General features: G+C 49.3%; 2 protein-coding genes across 2 annotated transcripts in view; both read right to left on the reverse strand.

The window, feature by feature from the left end:
• The window catches only part of LMBR1 (limb development membrane protein 1), a 327,116-nt gene that overhangs the window by 119,342 nt on the left and 189,466 nt on the right, over positions 1-18,308 (reverse strand). The gene's annotated exons all lie outside the window — the stretch shown is intronic.
• On the reverse strand, positions 815-12,509 carry MNX1 (motor neuron and pancreas homeobox 1). The gene is made up of 3 exons (XM_083467154.1): positions 11,816-12,509; positions 6,587-6,747; positions 815-3,238 (listed from the first exon to the last, which is right to left on the reverse strand). The coding sequence occupies exons 1-3, from the start codon at positions 12,435-12,437 to the stop codon at positions 2,864-2,866; spliced, it is 1,158 nt and encodes a 385-aa protein (XP_083323280.1). The 5' UTR covers positions 12,438-12,509; the 3' UTR covers positions 815-2,863.

Here is an 18,308-nt window from a genome sequence, read left to right on the forward strand (position 1 = left end):
GCTGTACAGTGAGCAACACAGTTCAGTGCACAGGAAATATACGCAGTCTGTTGTAATCGGTTGCAGTTGCAAAATTAAAGGCCTGCATACAGCCCTCTAACACTGAAATACTATAAAAACATAGATTTTATGTACAGTGGTACCTCGGGTTACATACGCTTCAGGTTATACACTCCGCTAACCTAGAAATAGTGCTTCAGGTTAAGAACTTTGCTTCAGGATAAGAACAGAAATCGGGCTCCGGTGGCGCAGCAGCCCCATTAGCTAAAGTGGTGCTTCAGGTTAAGAACAGTTTCAGGTTAAGAATGGACCTCCGGAACGAATTAACCCAAGGTACCACTGTATCTCAGAAGTTTGGAGTTGCATTTTCGGTGCATGCTCAGTATATGTATGCATTTAATTTGAGGCATTTATGCAATGTTTGATCAGTATTGATCAATGCCCCCATTTTAAAATGCAGTATGAAAGAAAGCAGCATTAAAATCAATGGGCCTGATCCAGCTAAAAATCAAACACAGCTAGAATTAAGAATTGTGTGCTTATAATGGGGAAAAGTCCTTACTTAAGGTTATCAGCCTTCTGTGATATGAAGCCGTTTAGCAACCCTCAACCTCTGCACTAGGAATGTCATCGTTGGTTGACCTGACCTACAGTTCTTAAGGCACAGGATCATGCACAAAAACCTGGAAATCCTAATTCTATCTGCTTCATTTTAAATGAGTTGTGAATTGGTTTTGTTGAGCATAAAGCCTAGGAAAAATTGACACACAGAGCCTTAAAGCCAGCTCTTTGGCTCAAGGAATCCATGCAGATCTCAAGTACAAAACCGTTTTATTTTACATAACCTTTGGGACATTGGGAGAAGCCGATTAATAACTTAGCATGCATAAGTAGAGGTATTTCTCTTTAACTCTTTTTATAAATACAATGTACAAAAATAAAGACAATACAGTCCTCCCGAGATTCCCAGCAGATCCAAGCTTCATGGTCGTAGGTTTCCCAGATTGCTTCTTATAAAGCATAAAAACTCTCAATACTGTCGAAGAGAAGAGGCAAGGTGGTCCAAAGAGACACATGTCCAGCGTCAGCATTCAACACGGTGGCACTGACATAATAGAACAGGGAATCGTTAACCAGGGCTGCAGAAAGGAGACGACTCTAGCTTTCGGTACTATCTGTACTGGGTTGTGGGGGGTGCCCATCAGCTGTGCCTTGTGAACTGAATTTTTTCACTGAGACACATTACTAGGTCTGGAGGTTGGCTCTTCTGACAAAGAGCTGGCGACTTAACATTCCCAACCAACCACTAGAGGACAATGTGGTTTTACACTCCTGATCATTGAGCAATGCTGAGGAGGAGCTAAAGGAGTGAATAGTGCAGGGCAAAAATGGGGAGGTCAAGCCACAGGCTGATTAAGCAGGAGTGAACTGTCAACCCTATTTTCCTTAAAGGCCCAGAAGCTTCTAGCCAGCGTGGTGTAGTGGTTAAGAGCAGTGGACTCGTAATCTGGTGAACCGGGTTCGCTTCCCCGCTCCTCCCCATGCAGCTGCTGGGTGACCTTGGGCCAGTCACAGTTCTCTGAAGTCTCTCAGCCTCACAGAGTGTTTGTTGTGGGGGAGGAAGGAGAATGTTAGCCCCTTTGAGACTCCTTAGGGTCGTGATAAAGTGAGATATAAAATCCAAACTCTTCTTCTTCTATACTATTTATACAACCATGCTGGGCCTTTGATTCTTTTTAAAAATATGTTTCATTGCTGGCTGTTGGAATTATTTGTTTTAGTGTGGTCACGGAAGGGAGGTTTTATTTATTATATATTGTAATGTTGTTGTGACTTAATACTGTTTGCAAGATGGGGAGGGGGAGCTGTCAAAGAGCAGCCCATACAATTATTAAAAGTCAATTTTAAACAATAACAATCGAATTAAGAGAACTCTCATGTGCTAAGTGTAAAGGACTGGCTGGGCAAAGAGGAATGGTGGAAGGCACCAGCCAAGAATCCCTCAAGGGAAACCCCAGAGGAGGAAGGCTCAGAGCCCAGGGATCCGTGATGGAACACTGAAGAGAGGTCAGAGGGGCTGGATGCTGAAGGGGCAACAGGGTAAAGTGATCAGGAAGAGCCTGCGACAAGGAGCAGTTCAGACTCCGAGGCCGAAGCAGTGGAGGGGGGTCAAGAGGCTGTTGAAGACTCCAGGGAGTCTCCCTCTCCTGTTGCGCCAACCTCCCCTCTCCATTGGTCCCCAAGAATGCACAGAAAAATGAGGAGAGCAGGAAAGAGGCCACAGGTGTGTAGACGCAGCTTGAGACTGTTTGTGAAACATCTGGGAGAGGAGAAAGAGTGTAAGGCAGAGAACCTTCAGTTCTGCCTACTGCTCCATAGGGGCAAGACCTACTGGGCAGTGTTGCTGAGTTGTATGCCATTTCCTTGAATTGTTAACTGCACAGACATGCTGACCCACGTTTGACTCGAGCCCTGACACTAAGCCTGAGTCCATGGGGGGGGGAGGCAGGACACTGAGGAACATGACTGTGTAAACTGGGGAGAGCAGGGTTAGTTGCACATGGAGCGCCATTGGGGCCAGTAAAGTCAGTTGCATGGAGGACAATGAGAGTGTTTTACTTTAGACCAGCCTTCACCAACCTGCCACCCTCCAGATGTGTTGGACTACAACTCCCATCAGCCCCAGGAAGCATCACCATGGTCTCATATGGCCATGCTGGCGGGGGCTGATGGGAACTGCAGTCCAAAAACACCTGCAGGGCACCAGCTTACACACAGAGCAACAAACACATGTGGGGTTGGGAAAGGATTTTCTCCTGAACCAGTGCAAGGAAGGCGGCTCTTGGCTCTGGGATCCAAGTGTTCAGGGAGCCGAGGTGGGGGGCAATTGTGGGTGGGCTCCCCCATGCCGTCCATGGGACTGCCTCCCATCCTCATCCCCGTCAGAGCAGTCGGGAGACCCATAGGGGCAGCAGTGTCCGGGCCGATCTTCCTCCTCCTCCTCTTCTTCATCATCCTCTTCCTCATCATCCTCTTCCTCCCGGTCACTGTCCCTGAGTTCCTGCAAGCGGCGCCCTCCATTGTTTTTCTCTGGGGGCCCCGCGGGCACCACCTCATCCCCCACTTTGTCCTCCCCAACACTTCCTCCTTTCTGCTTCTCCGCCTCCTGAGCTGCCTGCTCCTTGGCCTTCTTGCTCCGCTTCCACTTCATACGCCGGTTCTGGAACCAGATCTTCACCTGGGGAGGAGAGGGTGAAAATAGCACACAATGTGATCAGGCGACATACATGGGATCAGACCTATAGCATGAGGAACAAGGTCTGTCACAGAACGAGCCAGCAGTAAATCACACCGTTCAAAGTTGGAGTCAACTCTTTCTTAGCAAAAACACAATCTCCACAGACTTGGTTGAGGGTCAGGCCTGACAAGCACAGAAGCTAATTCCCGGTGGCCTTACTGCATGAAAATCAGCTGCTGAGACTGAAAGTTCCTGGTACTCTACAGCCATCTAAGTCCTCTCCTCTCCAGGGCTTTTCCCAAGCAATCAGAGACTATGCCTGCATACAGCCTGTCACTGCTCTGCCCGTTTCAACCCCATTCTGGTTCTGGGAGACAAATAGGGAGAGGAGTTGGTTGCAGCAGGAGGGAGAGACACCCAGGACTCTTCACCAGCCTGACTCATCTCTGCCTCTTGACCTCCCTCCTTTCCCGCTTCAGCTTCTGCCTCTGAGAGAGAGAGAGAGAGAGAGAGAGAGAGAGAGAGAGAGAGAGAGAGTGGTGTAGTGGTTAAGAGTGGTGGACTTGTAATCTGGTGAACCGGGTTCACTTCCCCGCTCCTCCACGTGCAGCTGCTGGGTGACCTTGGGCTAGTCACACTTCTCTGAAGTCTCTCAGCCTCACTCACCCCACAGAGTGTTTGTTGTGGGGGAGAAAGGGAAAAGGAGATTGTTAGCCGCTTTGAGACTCCTTAGGGTAGTGATAAAGCAGGATATCAAATCCAAATCCAAACTGATTCTGGATTTCTCTCTGCCAGTTTTGACTGTTTGAAGAATGAAAAAACTGGAAAGATGGTTTGTAACTTTTTAAATAAATCTATCAAGTGAAGGCTTCCACATATAGCATCTGCATTTACCAAGATAGCATGAGCTTGGGCACTTTACTAATCTTAGGGCCACACTCTCTTGGGGCCCCCCAAAAAACATACTTCTTCTTAATTGTATATCACTATTAATATACTTCTTCTTAATTGTATCTCTGTTCAACAATTAGTTTGATAAAATACATATTTTGTTATGCGCAAATGGCTTTAGATACCTATTAGGTCCATAAATTACCATATAGCATATATTCAACACAAAAAACAGCAACAATTTGTTGTAGACAAAGGACAGCTGGACATATAAAGGGCCCCATTACCTTCAGTAGCTTAGGGCCTCATCAAACCTAAATCCGGCCCTGGTCGTGGCTGGGGGAGTTGAAGTCCAACAACTGCTAGGGGGGAACAGACTCCCATCCCCCCCCCCCATAATTTTTATTATTTTTCATTCAAATAAATAACATATAACTACAGTAACTTGTCCAGTGATACATCATTAAGCTTCACATGCAGTACATAATACACAAGCAATTTGTTTGTTTGTTTGTTTGTTTGTTTATGTGTTATCAATTCAAGTAGCCTCCCCACAGAGATTCTTGTCTTGAAGGTGGAATAACAGTATCTTCAGTCTCATTTATAAAGGAAAAGAAAGGAAACCAAATCTCACCAAAAGGGTCCTTGAAGTGCTTCTAATTAAGTCTTTTGTGGCAAGTAAGTCATTCCAGTTGAGCCAGATTCCAAATACTATTTAACCAGATTTCATTGGGGATTTCTATAGGTTGTTACCAATATTGGGCTATTGTTAACAGGGCTCCTAGTAACCGGGGGGGCGGGGGAATACTAAATTTCAGCATCTAAGGTTATTTTTTAAATTTGAGTCTAATGATAACAAGACAAGAGCCAACTTGGGTGGGAGGCATTGCTGTGTAATTGTGGAAATTATGTGAAAACCTGTTTCGCAAAAGGAGTATACCAACGCAATGTACAACTCCACAAATGCATGAAAACATGAGCCTATCTCTCCGCAGCCTTTCCAGCACAGTGGGGAGATGCTGTTTTTTATTTTGGCTAGACATGATGGAGCCCAGTGCCAGCAAAACATAATTTTGAGAGAAGCCTCCTGCAGACAGGCAGAAATTGTTCATAGGGATGGGTGGTGCCAAACTGATTCCCATTTATGATCTGCAATTATGATCCCTTGCCTTCACTCCCCCCATAATGTCCAGAGGCCGCCTATATCGCCTGTGTGTCGTTCTAAAAGAATCCTTTAAATTAAACCCACCTTAGATTTAAATAAGGAAGGAAGACATAGAGAAACATAGTAAGCTACACTATGTCAGACTATTGGTCCATTTCGTTCAGTAATGTCCACAGTGATTGGCTGCAGCACTCCAGGATTTTAGATGATGCCAGGGATTGATCTGAGGACCATCTGTATGAAAAGCAGCTGCTCCACCCCTGACTCAAGGCCTCCCCCCACAAAACAGCACCCAGTACAATCCCACGCATTCCCCCTAAGAAGTAAACCCTGTGGAATTCAGTGGACTCAGTGCCAGATAAGTGACAATAGGATTGCAGTCTTTATTAAGATAGATAGATAGATAGATAGATAGATAGATAGATAGATAGATAATTTATTACGGTCAAAGTCCAGCTTGCATAACACAATAAAAACAGTGTCCATAAAGATAAAATATACAATCAGAGCAGATTGCAGCAATAGCTCGTAAGTTAAAATTGAGATACAGTGGTACCTCGGGTTAAGTACTTAATTCATTCCGGAGGTCTGTTCTTAACCTGAAACTGTTCTTACCCTGAAGCACCACTTTGGCTAATGGGGCCTCCTGCTGCCGCCGCGCCGCTGGAGCACGATTTTTGTTCTCATCCTGAAGCAAAGTTCTTAACCTGAGGTACTATTTCTGGGTTAGCGGAGTCTGTAACCTGAAGCGTATGTAACCTGAGGTACCAGTGTATATACATACACCCGTACAACTGAGATTTGGGCTACCATAAAAATTGACCCTGGGGCACCCCAAAGGGCGACTTCAGCATTTCCCTAGTAAGCTATTTTATTCCAGAGGATGATCTGTGCCTACCAATCTGGGCGCAGAATCTGGCTACCAGCCAGGAACCTTTATTGCATTTCCAAGTTTCCAAAAGGGCCTGGAGCACTGGAATGGCAGGGTGGGGTGCTTTGTGATGTAAACAGAAACTAAACGACACACTATTCCGCTCCCCCGTGTTAATATTTTGGCTGAAATGAGAAAGGAAAGCCGTGGACTCAAAAGTGCGGACCCGAGCGCTTACTTGGTGGTGAGCTGATTGGACCTCAAGGGTTCTTTACGCAGGTTCCTCCTGCCTGCGGAAGATGCGCAGCGAGCCCAGCAAGGGGAAAGCCCCTTCCTCTGCAGGTGATCCCCCTCCTTTGCTGAATCCAGCTCCCTCCTCTCTTCCTCCTCCTCCTCCTCCCTTCCCCAGCAAGACACTCACCTGCGTCTCGGTGAGCATGAGAGACGTGGCCACCTCGAAGCGCTTCGGCCGGGACAGGTACTTGTTCAGTTTGAACTGATGCTCCAGTTCCAGCAGCTGCTGGCTGGTGAAGGCCGTGCGGGGCCGCCGGCACTTGCCCAGCAGGTTGGACTGTGCTTGGGCTGAGGAGGGAGAGAGGAAAGGAGAAGGCGTGAGAGAGGACGAGGAGCAAGGAGCGCGCCACCCACTGCATCCCTCCAGCCGCGCTCCGTTGCGCAAGGGCTTCCTCCGTCCTGGGAACAGCGGCGGAGCTCAGGACCCTCCTGGAGAAGCTGATCCAGTACAGCTGGGCGTGAAACGGAGATGGCGATTAAGGGGGAAGGAAAGGCGGTCTAGAAAGACACACAGCAACAAGATCGGGGGCGAGAGGAGAGACTTCCTGTATCTTCTGTTTATGTAAACCATGCTGGGAATTGTGATGGAAAATCCTCAGAATAACTAATCCTATGGAAACCCTCTCTCTGGGGTTATTTCCGTGCTGTCCAAGTCCCCCTCCTCCTGTTTCTTACTTTGTTTTCGCCCGAGTCGAATTTTGGACTGCAAGCTCCGCGGGGCGGGGACATGGTCGCCTGGACTCGACGGCGTCTTATGTTGCTTTAGGAACAGGAAAATGAACAGCCCCCACCTCCTCTGGGTCTCGGGTCCCACGGAGCGCTTTGCTCCGCTAGCCTCCCCTCAGCTTCCTACTATCCGGAGATATGCTGCCTCGGTCAATGGGGGCTGAGGACGCACCATATATTTAAATCACATGACTACCTGACAAAGAATCATTTTGCTCTTATGGCTGTCCTAATATCCATTAATCCGTCTAAATTCTCCTCTCTCTTTTTTTAAAAGTCATCTGTCCTAGTTGCCATCACTGCAGCTTGTAGTTCCGCGGGTTAGCGATGCATTTTTATTTTTATTTTACATTTATTGCATCTATGTTTCGTCTTTCCAGAACCTATCTCGCTTAGCATTTTTGAATGCGCCTCCTGTATCAGTGTACACACACACACACACACACACACACACACACAATCCCCCTTTCCACAGCACAATCGTATACATCTTTACTCAAACGCAAGTCCCTTCGAGTTCAGTAGTGGGTATAAGATTGCAGCCGCAATCAATGCATGAACGAGTTGCCCTGCGCAGGGAAGTATGGAGAGCGTGGACCGGGCCAGGAGCAGCGGAGGCTGAGACATTTGTGCGGATCCGAGCGGATTATCTCACACCCAACTGCTCCTCATCATAACATCTTTCAGATTCATGATGCCATCTCACATCTAGGAAAGAGGGGAGGTGATTTAGCTGTATAGCTTTGGGCACAATAATTTAATTCTATTTTTAAGAACTATTTTTAAAGGATTCCTTAAAAAATATTCCGGCAGAAGCACAATATTGGTCGCGGAAGGACGGAGCCAGAAAGGGGAGCCATCCTGCTACGGCTTCCTCAGAGCCTGTAGCCTCGGTCTGAAGTCATGCTCTGATGTCAAACGGTGATTCATGGACACGGAAGAAGAAAGTCCAAGGGAGAGATGTGCGTAAGAGAAGCCCGCTGGATCAGGGCAAGCGCCCATCTAGTCCCGATGCCTGCGAGAAGCCCCAAAACAGAACATGAGAGCAACAGCCCCCCCCTCCTCCTCCTCCGGATCCCGACCAACTCATATGCAGAGACACATATGCGGACACGCGAAACCTTTAAAGCGCATTTTTTCCTTCAAAGGATTCTGGGCACTGTAGTTCATCCTTCGTAGAGTTACAATTCCCAGCATTCTTTAGCCAACTGCAAGTGCCCAGAATTCTCTGAATGCGCCTTGAAAGTCTCGTGGAAGAAAACAGTGGCCTTCGCGACGTTGTTAGCCTTCTCCTCCGTGAATTGGCCCGATCCGCTTCTCTTGCTCGCCTTACAGATCGTGAGGCAAGGACTGGACCGTCGCAAAAGCGCTAGGGCGAACGCCAAGGCAGGCAGCGGACAAACTCGCCGCCCTTCCGACGGCCCTTGGCTCGGCAAATCCTAAGAAGCCCCAACCGGGAGAAGATTGCAAACGGGGCTTCCTTCTCAGTTTCTCCTCCGCCTTCAAATCCTGGGCTTCACCTGGAAGGGTGATCCGTCCGGGGAGAGGCCTCGCTTCCCCAGATTGCTCTCGCTGACCCCGCACCCTGGTGGGTCTCTAGACATCTCCTTTCTCACCAAGGGAGCCTACCTCTCTGCCACGCCAAGAGCCGCAGGAGAAGCGAGCCTTCCCTCTACCCAGCCAGCCAGCCCTGTCCCCTCTCCGGGCCTTGCTAGCCCCCGAAGAGCTGCTGGCCGCGGCAAAGCCCGCAGAGCGCCGGGAGATGGAAGCGCGGCGCTCCGACGGGGCGCCCTGGACCGAGGGAAGCGCTTCGCACAATCCCAGCCGGAGAAGTCGAACGATGGGGCGGCCTCGGGGCGGGGTCACCAAGCCCATTCTCTGATTTCCCAAGAGATAATAATTGGGAGAAAGTGAAAGGGGCGCGCGCGATCCGAGGGCTCAGGAGAGCTCGCCCCCCCCCACCGCCCTGAGGGAGAAGGGTAAGGGGCAAACCGTTGGCGGGTTTCAACTAACGCCCCCTTTTAAGCAATGGTGCCCCTTTATTCTCAAACTGACCCTCGAACCGGACTTTTTAATTAAAAGGAGGACTCTTGGGGAATCGATCTGAGAAAAAAAGGCCACAGGGAGCAGACTCCGAAATGACATTTCCCCCCCTTCCTTGACTAGACTTAATATAGAACCGAAACATACCCCGCTACCAATTCCAAAAGACTTTTGGAAATAAACGGGGGGTCTTCTGTAAGCGGCGTGGAAAACGAGAGGTGTTTTCCTCGACGCAGTACGAATTAAAAGTCCTGTTTTCTAGGGCACTGTCTGGCAGCCAAACGAATGGTCTACATTTGGGTGTGTTCTGTTCCGCCCGGATTAGGGTCGTCAGTTTCCACCAACTGATATCGGAGATATCAATGTAACTCTCCTCTTGTTAATATTGCCCTGTAAATACAACCATGGAATTAAAATCCTGCTATCCATGCTGGGCTTTGACGGAACAAGCGCTCAGTCTTGAGAGGTTTCATCAGTCTTCTGCGACTTGTTTGTTGTTTAAAATGCGGTAGGCTTATTATGCTAAATAAACTAAATAATTTTAGGAAAAACGTGGTAATTTTAGGAAAAACGTGGCAAGCTGAATAATTTTAGGAAAAAACGTGTAAAAGAAAAATGTAACAGAAATAAATCCTGAGAATGTTCCGCTTTCTTGTCGCGTCAAAAAGAGGGATGTAAACGCTGATATTTAGCTGCGTTTTTTGCTAGAAAGCAAATCCGCGTTGCCTAAATCTGTTATCTAACAACCAGGGCTTTTGTGATCGCATTCAAAACTTCAAAGCCCTGTTTTCCTAACCGGAATTGAACATAGGAAGATACAGGCCACCTTTAACCCTCGTCGATTTCAATATCAATGCTTAATTTTTATTTATTTTGTTGCAGTACTGAACCCGCAGTCTCACCACCGCTTTGGGTACTTTAAGAGGATTCCTTTCAACAGAACAATTAGTTTGATTTGCAGGAAACCTCTTAAAATATCAGAATAGTACGTGGCGTTTTTTTCTCTCTCCCTTAAATTTCCAGAGCCTCCTGCCACGTGCAAACAGCACCGCCGAGGCGGTTTTTCGCACCCCGGCGCGATTTCTCCAAGCCTCCCGTTATGGTCTTTCTTCGGGCTGTTTGTTCACACGTGCGTTTTATTTGCGGGAGCAGGAATTTTGACAGCTTCCCTAATTATTACTTTTTCCTGTCGGAAGGGCCTCTTCTTTTCTCCTCCTTCAAAAAGGGACGGGGGGATAAGAAACAAGTAACTCCCCCCCCCCCTTTAACGATTTATCAAGAAAAGTAAGCCTAACTCTGAGCTGCACTGCTTTTATAGCAAAGTGAACATCAAGGAACCAACACGCCATTATATCTGCGAGGTCGCTTGTCTCGAGTTATTAATATGAAATAATAATAATATGGATTTACTGAATGATTATTGCACAGGGAGGGGGGAATACAAGAAATAGCCTCACCTAGGCCTAGCTGAAATTTTACCCCAAATAATACAAATCTTGGTAGGGAGTATTAAGAGGTCAGTCTTTTGGAGACACAGCCCTTGTCTGCAAGAACAGCTAATGGTTTGGCTTCGATATTCCAGTGCTCCCCATACAGTTAAGAACACATATTAGGGATATTATAGCAGGGATGTCGGGCGCACACCCAGGGGGGAAAGTATTTTAAGATCCCGACATTCTCAAGGGAAGTCAGTCCAAACAAAGCCCAAGGTTAACCCTTCCGTTGAAATAAACGGGACTTAATGGGGACTGGATCATCCCCATCGCCTTTTTTAAAAAAACGAAGCTCTGAAATTGTCCCCATGAAACCCTAAATCAGTTGCTAGGTAGGGCGAAAGACAACCACCGGACTGGCTAATCCGATGGATTCGCGGTTTAGGCTCCAGTGAGTCGGCCGCTGCCCTGTGCGCAATATTTGGCCTTTTCCGCGCCACCCAACCCTTCCCACTGCTTCTCGTGTTCGTCCGTGTTTGATTCCCAAAAGAACGAACCCCCAAAGCACGCGTTTTGCAGGTTTAAAGACCTCCCTGCTGGGAAATGGCCTTTTCCTTCCTTGTTGAGAGGAGCCGCTCCTCCCCAAGGCCACCTCGGCTTTCCCAAGGGCGATATTTCTTTTAGCGGGGGTCTCCCTTGCTCATCCCCAAAACCCCATCCAAATACACCATCCTCGATCAGCCAGGGAGCGTCTTTTTATCGCAAAGGAGGAAGGGCGAGGAACAGAATCAAGGCAGGCGCCATCGGCCGCATTTAGGCCCCAGCTACTGCCTGGCAGAGAGAAAAACGGATAACAAAGGAAAGATCGCGGCTCCCTTGTCCTTAAATTACATATTCCAGAGGGACAGAGTCTATATCATAGGTGTGTGAGCGTTCACACAATCGTATCCGTGCTGCTTAGGTATGCATCTCTTCCCCCCCACCCCACCCCGGGAAACCCAGCCAGATGGGTGGGGTATAAATAATAAAATTAAAATTAAATATAAAACCCACACACAACAAGAGCAGCACGCATCCAGAGGTGCGCACGCAAGCTCACACACATTATTATTATTATGGATCTTTTGTCCGATCTCTCTCTCGGTGCTACTCACAGTTAAAGTCGGGCATCTTGGGCAGGATCATGCCCGCGGTGGAGGCCCGCAGCCACTGGTCCAGCTGGAAAGTGCCGGCGCTCAGCTTGATGGGGTCGGCGGCGGGGTGCGACGGCTGCACCTGCGAGTAGGAGTAGGAGAGCGCCGGGTGCTGCGAGGCCAGCGCGGCCGCCGCCGCCGGGTAGCCGTACATGGGGTGGCCGTAGAGGGCGGCTTGCGGGTGGAGGCCGGCGCCGCCTTGCGGGTGCAGCCCCAGGGCGGCGTGGGGGTGCGCGTGGGGGTGGGCATGGGGGTGAGGGTGGGCGTGGGGACCCCCCGCCGCGCCTCCCCCGCCGCCCAGGAATCCCGGCTTGGGCACCAGCCCGCAGTGCGCGCCCAGGAGCCGAGGCGGCGACGGGCTGTCGGTGCGCAGGCCCTCGACGGACGAGGGCGGAGGCTCCGCCGACGAGGGCGGGCTGCAGCTGGAGCTGGAGCTGGCGCTGGAGCTGCTGGATCGCGAGCTGGCGTGGCCCGACAGCGAGGTGACCAGCGCCAGAGGCGACGTCTGAGCCGTCGAGGCCGCCGCCTTGGGAGGATCCACGGCCAGCAGCGCGTCGATGCGGAAATTCTTGGATTTCTCCATCCCGGCGGCGCGGGCTTAGACGGCTTCGGAGAGGCTCATGGGGTCGCCTTGCAAGCAGCAGCTCCGGAGGAGGAGGAAGGGGAGAGAACCCAAGGCGGCGGCGGATGAGCCCCAGCCCGCAGCAGCCCCACCATCCGCGCAACTTGCGCCCCCGCGCCCCTTCCGCGGAGATTGCACGGATGCAGCGAATGTCTCCCCCACCCCTCCAGGGGAAAGCGCTCCTTCTCTCACCGCTCTGGCGAAAGCGCTCCGGACCTGCTGGCTGGGCTCACTTGAAGGCTCGGGAGAGGCTCCCATAGGCTCTCCGGAGAGGCAAGGCACCATTGGTGGCCGGAGAGGCGATCCGGAGCAGCCGATTGGCCTCGGCACACAGCTGTCAAGGATGCTGGGCTGCTAGGTCCCGCCCACCTGGGGGGAGCTTCCTGCTCCTTTTGGCCAGGGGGGCGCGAGGGAGAAGGAGAGAGAGCGCTGACGGTTTACGCAAAACGCTTCATCCGACGAGTTTCCCATAGAAGGGAAAGGATATTTTTTCCCCTGCCTTCGACAATAGCGAAGGAATCGCGTTTCTAAGTTTCTTTCCTAAGTTAGGATGCTCTGTCTGGCTGCGAGAGCGATATGCTCTAACCTTAATTAGTGGGGAGAAGGAAACTTCTCTTTCCTTTCTCAGCTACTGAAAGTTATTTGGGCAACTCACGCAGCTAGGCGAGGGCTGAGGCTCTGTGTGTGTGTGTGTGTGAGAGAGAGAGAGAGAGAGAAAGAAAGAGAGAGAGAGAAAGAAAGAGAGAGAGAGAATCTGAAATAATTAATAGCAGCACGGGGAGGTTCTGCTCTATTTAGAGGCTGTCTGACCCGCGTGCTGAGTTCACAAGTGTCCCCTTTGCTTTTCTGGGAGCCCGTGTGGATATTATTACAGAAAGAAATACATAATTTGCACAGAAGGGAACTCCCGGTTATTCCTGTATTTTACTTTTCTTCTGTAGGTAGCATAATTAGGATAGGACGAGGTGTATCACATCTGAAGCCTGATTATTTTGGGATGGCGTAAAATATTTTCCTCGCCCTCTTTTTAAAACCTTTCATTTACAGCGGTCAACAGCCGACCTTTCAGGGATGCTTAACAGTAGCACCCGAAGAAGACCTTTGTGAATTAAGAAGGGACAACAAATACATAAACCCCAGTTGTTCTTTTGTCTTGTTTTCCCACCCTCCTCGCATCTTGACCTGGATATGGAGTGGACGTCCAGTGTTTGAAATGGCGAATGCTGCCATTTCTGGAACCTTGAGAGACTTCAGCGTTCTACTCCCCGGGAATGGAACGCGGATGCATTTTCCTCCAAGGATGATATCAAAAGAGCATCAACTCTTTGCTAAGGTGCTATGTTTACTTACCTAGGGATCAATGTTTAAAAATCGCATCCTTCGTAACAGAGTTGCAGGTGCGAAAATAAAAATGAGATGAGAGTAATAAACTCCCAGTGTGTCCGTCTTTTAGAAAAGTTTTATTCGCGCTCGTTGTGCTGCTTTTCAGGTTGTCACAACTGAGGACCAGTTTGAGCCCATGGTTGCTTACTTGGAAGTAAGCTCCTATCAGTTCAATGGGGCTTCTCCCACATGCATGGGACTAGAGTCTCGGTATTATTATTTTCTAATCCTTTTCATCTTTAAAATAAAAGGGATGCCAGAGTCCTGAATTGATAATTCAGTCCGTTGTTAACCAAACATACAGAAAAAACCCTCTGAATTTGCTTAGGCATCATAGCCTTTACGCGAAACGATGCACGATCCTGGTTTTGAAGGGAATGAAAAAGAGTCTTTTAAAATCCCATTAAAATTAGCGTCAATGATGTTCTCTTTTCGTTTCCTATTCAACAAAGATTCTTGTTTTTCTCGCCTCCGCCAACTGCAAATTCTGTCGTCCTTGCCTATCGTGAAAATGCGCTCCTTTCATTTCTCCTCTCCTGCCTGTTAAATGTATTTAATGTGGATAAGTTCTTGCCTTCCAGCTTCTCCTCCGATTCCTGGACACCTGAAATTAAATATTCCCCGCCTCGACGGTGCCAACAGCTTTTTAACGAGCTGGAAAGAATAAACACGGCGAGGTCAAAGAAGTCAGGTCCGCCGCCAACGCATGTTTAGTCGATGGTGTTATTAAACCCACTTATCTTACACAAACACGGCTAAATGCATATATATAGAGACGCATATAGGAGGCGTTAAGAAAGCGAGGGGAAGAGTTTGGGGTTCATTTGCTTTGGGGGAGAAATCAGAAACTGCCAAGGCGGCTGCAGCAAGTTGGAGAAAGACAGAACCGCCGGCGGGAATGTGAACGGAAGGTCATGTAACGTCGATGCAAGGCTGGCAGAGAGAGAGCAAACATCGGGTCCTTTGCCTCTCTCTGCACCCCTTTTCTTGTCCCTCCCTTTCTTCAGAAGCTCTTTGTGAAAGAGACCAAGTTCGGCTGACTTTGTACCGGGAACCATGCTTGGTTTTGCTGCAGGAAAGACGGCAGCCTCCGGGGGTCAAAGAGGTTTATGAAAATGGGTTTCACCTTTTGGTGCCTTCGGGCGCTTCTCGGGAAATAGGAGATCTCGTCCCAAGGAAAGCGAAGCGTGTGAAGAAGAACTCCTGACCCTCAAAAGCATTGTAGGATATCACGACAAATAAGCCTGTTGTTGGGCCTTAGTTTTTGGGGCGTTAGTTGGACGGCGGCTGATGATGAGACTATTTCACGGACAGCAGCGTGATAATCTCTCGGCCACGTCCAACTAGGCATCGTGTTTCGTTCCTACACCGCTTAGCAAATAGTCTTCCTTGTAGATTTGCTTGATGATTACTTACTCGTTTATGAATACAGGGCAGGTAACGTGGGGCTCACGTGCCTTTGAGCATGTGCAGAGGGCCTCTCCCCTTCTCATCAAGTTTCCCAGGCGTTGAGGAAGGCTTCCCCAAAACACAACGACTTTGAGGGTGGCCCCTGCCCTATATGGCAGATATCCCCATGAATTCAAGAGCCTATAACTGCGCTCCTGTGAGCCTTGTGTTTCTCCAGATGATTTTAAGACAGGGAACCTGATGGACTCCAACTCCCATCAGCCCCGGCCAGTACAACCAATGACCAAGGATGATGGGAGTTGAGTCCAAGAACATCTGGAAGGTCACAGATGGGAAATCTGGAAGGTTTCCCATCCCACGAAGCTGTTCAATATTATGTCCGCTAACAATTTGTCCCTCTGACCTATTATTGTCGAAGGGTTCAAGGGCTCTCCACCTCTTCAAGCAGAGGTCTTTCTCATCTCTCACACACCTGGAGATGCCAAAATTAAACATGGGACCTTCTGCCACTGAGTCACGGCGGCCCATGTCTTCTTGAAGGGCTTTCATTAACTACCGGTAGTTCTGTGTCTTCAAGGTTGGCTGCAAACGCACCGCACAATTAAAGCCGACCCAATAATCTTGGGAACTGTAGAATCTTGGGAACTTGTTAGGGGTGCTGGGGATTGTAGCTCTGTCAGGGATAAACTCCAGTTCCCAGTATTTGGGGGGTGGGGGTGGGAAATGTGCTTTAACTGTATGGTGTGTACGCAGCTCTGTTATGGGCGCCTCTCACACCGTGGTGACGCGACTTGTAGGAACGATCTGGAAACAGGTAAACGTTGTTCTCATAAGATGCTCCTTCAGCCAACCCATTGATAAAGGCGGAGCAGCAAGGCCCGACTGGAAAGTTGGCAACCCAATTCTCTGGCTCTGTTCAACATACCAGGATGGGGGGCAAGTCATAGAACGGTTGAAAGTCTCCTTCTGAAGCACTAAATGGCACTGAGGCGCAAATAACACAACAGCAATATATTGTATGATCATTCGTTTTGGTTACTTCTAATATTTTGTAAATATCCAGGGGTTCCCAATTAGCTAATTGCTGAGGATCCCCTATTTTTCGAAAGCCAAGCCAGGGACCCCCTACTTTTGAAAAAAAATGATAACTCTATGGTAGTTACCTCTGCAAAGCAGTTTTCTGAACAAAATGTGGGGTAGCCTTTAATAAGCAAAGGATTTTTGGTATACTAAAATAAGACCATAAAATTTGTGATATTACCCTGCAAAAATGACCCAAAAAAATTAGTTGGGGGCAGGCAAGGGATGAGGCTGCGGACCCCCAGGAGTCCCCGAGTCCCTAATAGGGAACCACTGATATAGACTGTTCCTTCTCGAGGAATTATGACACGTGTGAAACGACGGAGGCAGTGTGCCCTTCCTGCAGCCAAGAGATCAGGCCATTGCACTGGATTTTGTATTCGCTAACTTATGTGGGGATGGAGGGAGCGGAGTCCCACCAAACCTTCTCGCGTGGAAAGCAGCGGATAAAGCAGGGATCGGCCCAGCCTTTCTAAGTGGGCGAAAACTTCCAGGTTTGTGACCTCACCATCAAGCTCTGGTGGGAGTCACTCAGGATTCTTCTCGGGTCTCTCTCTCCCCTCCCCCTCCCCGCCCACCCCCGGCCTATAAATTATGGGCCTGTAAAACACACCGCTTTCATTTGTATAATGCACTCTTCCCCACCCCTTCTCTCAGAGGCCATAATTTATCCATCAATCCCCCACGCCTCCCGGCGCTTTTAAAGACGTCTCTGATAGAACGGGGAAGATGGGCTTTTGCGAAGGTCCCAGGGACGCAAGGAAACCTCAGCAAATCACCGATTAACACTGGAGGGCTGATTCTCCCCCCTTAATCTTTTTAAGTCGTAGTAGTGGCAACGCAGGTCCGTTAAGCCAAAACTTCGAGGACAATTTGGAAGCCACGCGATGATGAAGGAGGTCAAGTTCGCAAGTTGGTTCTCGCTGCCTTTAGACTTGGCCGCTGTTATTTATGATTGTTACATCCACCGACAAAGCAAAGCAAATATACCTTAAATGCAGGCTTCTTGCAGCGGTGCTCCAGGGTCTTTCTCCTCCTATGGCAGGGAGGGGCGGTTGCCAGATTTTTAACTGGGCTCTGCAGCTGTGCCTTTAACTGGGAGGCTTTTAAGGTGCAGGAATTGGCTGTCGGAGCTTTTCTCAAAGTGGAGATAAATGCCACCCGCCATCTGATACCTCCTGCAAAAGAAGGCTCCGAGTTAAAGACACAGGCACCGATTTTAACCCCGGCAGCCCCCTGACGACAATCGCCACCCGTCCACCATGGGGTTTTTAGGGGAAACGAGTGGCGTGACTGGCAAGCGGGCCCCCATCCACCCCACCTCTCCGTTTCTATAAATGAAGCACATCTCCCAAACTCATCAGTTAAGACTGAACTGAGATCGGCCATGCCGCCTTCGGTTGAGCAGTCGCGACTCCGGATTTACAGCCGGAGCCGCTAATGGTGGAAAGTCGGAAGCCTTCTAATAGGAAGTCGTTCTTCTTCTCATTGCCTTTCCTTTAATCTGCTTTCCGTGCGGAAAGCCGGGAGATTAGCAGTTTGATCTGATTATATCCCTGTTAAAGTTGTCCTTCTGAGTTACAGGCCCTGTCGGCAGGCTAAAGTAGAGGGCAGCGAAGCCTAGCAAACACCTCGATCCTATTCTTTCTTTTTTGTTTCAGTACTTTCACATCACGAGCAATTTGTTTCTGCAAAGAGGGAGAAGCGCAGGGTGGGGATTGTTGTTTTAAACCCCTGCCCACCCCACCCTCAGACTTTAACATAAACCCGACATGCAGTTAGCGTGCCAGGGCTCAATGGCACAGCAGCAGAGGCCGGCGGAGAAGGTGGCAACCCGTTTGTGCGCACTAGGTTGCTGTTAAAGGCACAGAAGCAGAGTCAGGGGGAAAAGTTGGCAACCCAAGCAAAGCAACCCAGGCAGCATCTTCGTGGCCTAGGCTCCTAGGGTGACTCCATGTT

The sequence above is a fragment of the Podarcis liolepis genome (assembly GCF_965112155.1).
Source record: "Podarcis liolepis genome assembly, chromosome: 12".
In the NCBI taxonomy this organism is placed as follows: Eukaryota; Metazoa; Chordata; class Lepidosauria; order Squamata; family Lacertidae; genus Podarcis; species Podarcis liolepis.